At 39.9% G+C, this 5,103-nt stretch overlaps 1 protein-coding gene across 1 annotated transcript; it reads right to left on the bottom strand.

Annotated features, from left to right (window-relative positions):
• Positions 1-1,591: 1,591 nt before the first annotated feature.
• On the bottom strand, positions 1,592-4,523 carry LRRC30 (leucine rich repeat containing 30). Its single transcript, XM_015855226.2, has one exon. It carries the CDS (start codon positions 4,242-4,244, stop codon positions 3,348-3,350), a length of 897 nt encoding a protein of 298 aa, XP_015710712.1. The 5' UTR covers positions 4,245-4,523; the 3' UTR covers positions 1,592-3,347.
• Between the last annotated feature and the right edge of the window lie 580 nt (positions 4,524-5,103).

The raw sequence follows: 5,103 nt of genomic DNA on the forward strand, positions 1-5,103 counted from the left end.
CCTTTTGATTTAAGACAAAAATGCATCGAAGCTGTTCACCTCACCAAACGTGCCATCAGTATGCTTATCAGTTTCAATATTGTATAGCCCCATCGCATATTACATGATTTCCAAACATTTGGTTCTTGTGCTTTGCCCTTTGTTTCATCCATACCTAGAATTTTTCTACCTTTCAGCTTTATGCAAGCTTGTCTGAGCAGTAGCCATAGAACAGCAGTCATGCTGCCCTAAGAACATTCTATTCCATGAGTTTCTCCTGCTTCAGTTCCTTTGAAGATCACCACTATCAATAACAACAAGAATAATAAATGCACAGAAAATTATACTGCTAGGAGATCTACATAGTGAGAAAACTTCAGTGAGTACTGAAAGAAGTGCAGTGTTCAGCATACAGCTCTCTGGAAGGGTTTGCATCAAAGTTCTATCATTTAATATACACATAGAAACGATAGTTTCCATATGAGACATGTCTGCAGTCACTGCAGCTCCTTTTATCCCCCCTGTAGTCTGTACAACTGGTGTCAGATGGCACTGCTGAGATCCACCAATTCTTTGCTAATGCCCTATTCAAAACGAGAGCCAGCATGTGACATCATGATTTCTGCCTCCCTCCTGTGCCCCTTATACCCTCTCAGATGCAAACACATATGCATTTATTTGACCCTTATGCACACCTTAATAGATTAACAGTGATATACAGTCTTTCCTACTTTAGTATGCATTCAGAATACTACCTTTGCTCATGTGAGTTCATTTTCTGTATCTCTAAGAAACCTATTTACAAGGGTCTTAATGCAGAAATGAAAGAAAGACTAAAGCAGTTCAGTAGAAATTATCTTTTTAGTGGCAAAATCTGAATTATACATTAAAGTACCATTTATTCAATGAATTTTATTATTCTGTTTAAAAAGGCAGAGACTTTTATGTGTTTCGTATCCCTGCAAAGGTTTATTAGCTTGAGTAAAAGGTTATTATTATTCAATTGAATAATTGAATTTTAAATTATTGCTACTGCACTTCATATTATAACTGCTTTTCCAGATGCATTTGATTCTGTCAAATTTGCCATTTAATCCCCTGTCGGGAGACCATTTTCTTCAATCATGCACTGCTGCTCACCATCGGTAGTACTGTCCTAATGAACACACAGCGTCTGGGCTCACATCTCCCATGTAAATTACGAAGCATACCTCTTCTAGCCAGAACATATCAGAGGCTATCCGGTGTCACGTAATCCTGGATGCTGATGTGTGGAAAGTCTTCTCAGGTGATTAATGCCATAGGCATTTAATTTTCCTGCAAAGTGCTGCTGAGGGAGTAGAATGTTTACGTGAATGCAAGACTTAGGGATATGAAATGGGCATTTAGAGAAGTTAATAATCTGTGTCTAATCTCCTCCAAGAATTATCTGTTGGTATTTCTATAAATAATTGCAGGGTTATTTCTTGTCGCTAATTGAATCACATATTAATTTATTCAATGTATTGTGCATTAAAAAGCTTGGAACTTGCTATAAATCCCACTGCATGGATGAAGAAAATGCATGCAAAGGAGGATTAAAAATTACATTTAAAACACACATTAAATTAAAGACACAAACAACTGTGTTTTGGTGTTTGTTTATTTACTTTGTTTGCCTTATGCTCCAGCAAAAGTGCCCTTCAAAAATGTTTCTCTTTTGCTAGAAACTGCAGTTCCTGAGCACAGCACTGAAATTCTCTATTACAATAAGAAATGATATGCAAAACAATCCAACACAACAAAATATCAGAGTGAGCAGCCCTACAGTGAAAGAGTCTGTGAGCACAGATTCTTCATTGCTATGTTCAGTACTGCACTGATAATGTTAACATGACCAAAGGTGTAGCATTTACTTGCATATTCCTATGAATTATATGACTGTCTGCTCTTACCAAACTACTTCTACCATTGCTGATGGAAGAGATTTTCCCTCAGTCCACAGCTGTTCATTAGCCTCACTAGAAGATGGATCAACCTTCCACAGTCTTCCATAATTCTGAGCAAATTACATTTTAAAAAGTAATCATTGATTCCTGAGATTTGACATACAATAGGAAGCACTTTAAAAGTGGCTTTGGATATTCTTAATTAGCTCAAGAATTACAGGCTCATTTCTTTTTTATGCTGCTATTAGAAGAATTTATCTCAACTGATTTCAACAGAGTTGCTTCTGTCTTCTCTGGGGTGAGAAAAAAAAATCAAGTTGCATAAATTGATAACAGTTCTTTCATACTGCCTCTTTATTACTAGATAAAACTTTGATGAAGGACATACACAGAAGATCAATATAAGAAATCACATAAGACCTGACTTCTTTGCTACTGGCTGATACTGAAAATCACAGAAATAAGCATTTGTTTTGAAGCTCTTACTTAAGCTGATGATTAGTTTGCTGCTGGTTTTCTTGATAGAAATACTTCACCCTTAGGAGACATACTGCCTCCTGGGTCAATTCGTTCCATGAGTCCAAATACAGGGAAGATCAAAAGAGAAACAGATGCAGTTCATCTCATAATGACCAGCTTAATCTGGCAGCCTCTGTTTAAGGGAATAAGGACCCACTTCCATTTCTCCCCTTGGCTGATCCTGATACACTTCTACTGATACCCAAGTAGGCTCACTGGGAAAAGACACATGGATCAGGAATGAGACTGGGTGCTATGTCTGGAGTCTTCTTCCAAAGAGCTGGAGAATCTCTCCACTGCTGACATCTTCACCTGCAATTTATAGTATCCAGCTCACAGCTGCAGGGTAAACAGTAAGAAATATTGAACTGGCCAGTGATATACAGTCTTTGAGCTAATATAGCTCAGGATATATACACTGCTGAAAGCGAATTAAATATTTTCCTTGAGATTCACATAGGTAGCAGTGTTTGTTTATGCAGTCATACCTGCACATGAAGAAATGAGCAGGAGTTAAAGTGCAACTTCAATCACATATAGCAAGGCCAAATTATATTAATATTTTCCAATCTAATATCTGGCAAATATACATATCTAAACTTCTAGCTGTCTGCCTTAATTTGTTTCTATCAAAAGAAGAGCAAACATTTTATCATCATTTATTATTTGCTTGTTTTCTTCCCCTCCAGAATAGCCCAAACACTCCAAGTCTTAAGACTACAGGAGTGGATAGTTTTAGAAAATATTACTCTTCACTCACTTAAACAGGACTATCACACTTTACTTGCTTTCTGCCAGCCATTACTAAAGCCATCCACAGTCTTGGAAATCCAAATGTTATGAAGTGGAAGTGACTGTTGGGGAAGTTCTCTGGCACAAGTGAGTCGTGATGACAGGCTTAATCCCAAGTCCGGCAGAAACTCAGTTGTGTTCCTTCTTCTCTTTTAGATAGTTGAAGAGGACATCCAATCCCCCCTCAACGATCTCAGGCAGGGGTCGGGACAGAGGGTTGTGGGAGATGTGGAGGCCTTTGTCCATTGGGTTCCATGCAATCCGGGGCAGCCTGTGCAGTAGATAGAGGTCATCAGGAAGAGTCTGTATGGAATTGTAATCTACATTTAGCAGCTCCAGAGCTGTGATGAAGCAGAGAGAGCGTGGCAGAGTGCGTATGTTATTATTCTCTACAATAAAAATTTGCAAATTGACTAGGTACTGGACGCTCTCTGCAATGTTTTCAAGCCTGTTGGACCCCAGGTGCAAGAAGTCTAAGTTCCTCAGTGTGAAAATGCAGAGGGGGATATGCACAAAACGATTGTTACTGAGGTTCAGTTTCTTTAAACTTGTCAGGTCACTGAAGCTTGAAGGCAGTTGCGAGATGCAGTTGTGCGAGAGGCTCAAAACTTCCAGCTTCCTGCACAAGCTGAGCTCTGTTGGCACTTCTGTCAGGCAGTTCATGTTAACGAACAAAACCTTCAGGTTCCTCAGCAGTCCAATCTCCTTCGGCAGGCACTTGAGGCGATTGCCACCCAGGTTCAGCACTACAAGCCGGTCAAGTTTTCCCAGAGAAGGAGAAATTGCCACCAGTTGGTTACGTGAGAGGTTCAGTTTCTGCACCTCAGGCAGTCCCCACAAGAAGTCAGGGGCACTGGTCATCCCTTTCATTATAAGGCTTAAGCTAATATAATGCAGTCCCCGTTTCAGCAGTGACTTGGGGTCTTTCCCTGAGAGAAGAGCATCTTCCCATGCAGGCAACTTTGAACTTTTCCTCAGGAAAAGCATGCTTCTTCGTCCCTCGTTCTTTGAGTGCTTGGTTCCCATAACACCCTGGATCGCTCCTGATAGATGAAGGGAGGTTTTCTTCTCCTGCAAGTGCTACACCAACACGCAAATACCACCAGAGGTTGACAGCTTTCAGGAAAGTCAAAGCAAGGAGATAAGGAGGAGCCTGTGAAGTGCATCTCAGTCCACCGGGGCATTTTCCATAGTTGCTGAGGGAAAGTTTCACTTTTGGGGGCTTATGTTGTTCTTGGTGCACAGTCTGTAATGAAATACTTGCTCCAGACTTGTGAGCAAACCTGTCCAATTCAAACTGAATGCCATGAGGCAGCTGTCACTGTCATTTGGCCTGGGCTTTATTGGACAGATATGTATCTTCACTGCAAAAAGGTCACAAGGATGCTGTATATAACTTCCCCATGTCAGCTTTCTTGGCTATCTAGTACATACCATGGCTGCAGGACAATTAACAAGAGTGACTTCAAAAAACAAACAAGAAAACTATTGGAGAAAACTAGCAAACAAAAAAAACATCATTTCAGCTTTTCTAAATTCATTTTTATTTTAATGTTCCTCACTGAAAATGTTTCTCACTGAAATAATTACCAGTCCACCAGAAAACCTTGTATTCTGCAAGAATGTAGGTAACAAATCTTCCTGTAAGTTCTTGTTTTCTGCTTTGTTTTTTAAAAAGTTACCCCTTGTGACAATATTTTACCTTATATATCATCTCTGCAATGAAGATAGGCCTCTTTGCAGAAGGAATACCACTTTCACTGAAGCAGTGACATTTTCCAGTGGTATCTGCGCCCACTTGGATGATCATTTACTACCCACGTTGCCAAGTGTGAGCAGTCACGTTGTGCAATTCTGCCCAAATTACTCTGTCCTAAATGCCCTG

This window comes from Coturnix japonica, chromosome 2 (assembly GCF_001577835.2).
Source record: "Coturnix japonica isolate 7356 chromosome 2, Coturnix japonica 2.1, whole genome shotgun sequence".
NCBI lineage: Eukaryota > Metazoa > Chordata > Aves > Galliformes > Phasianidae > Coturnix > Coturnix japonica.

Excerpts from the sequence above, each read along its gene's own strand:
- LRRC30 (XM_015855226.2), bottom strand. The coding sequence starts at position 4,244 with ATGGGAACCAAGCACTCAAAGAACGAGGGACGAAGAAGCATGCTTTTC.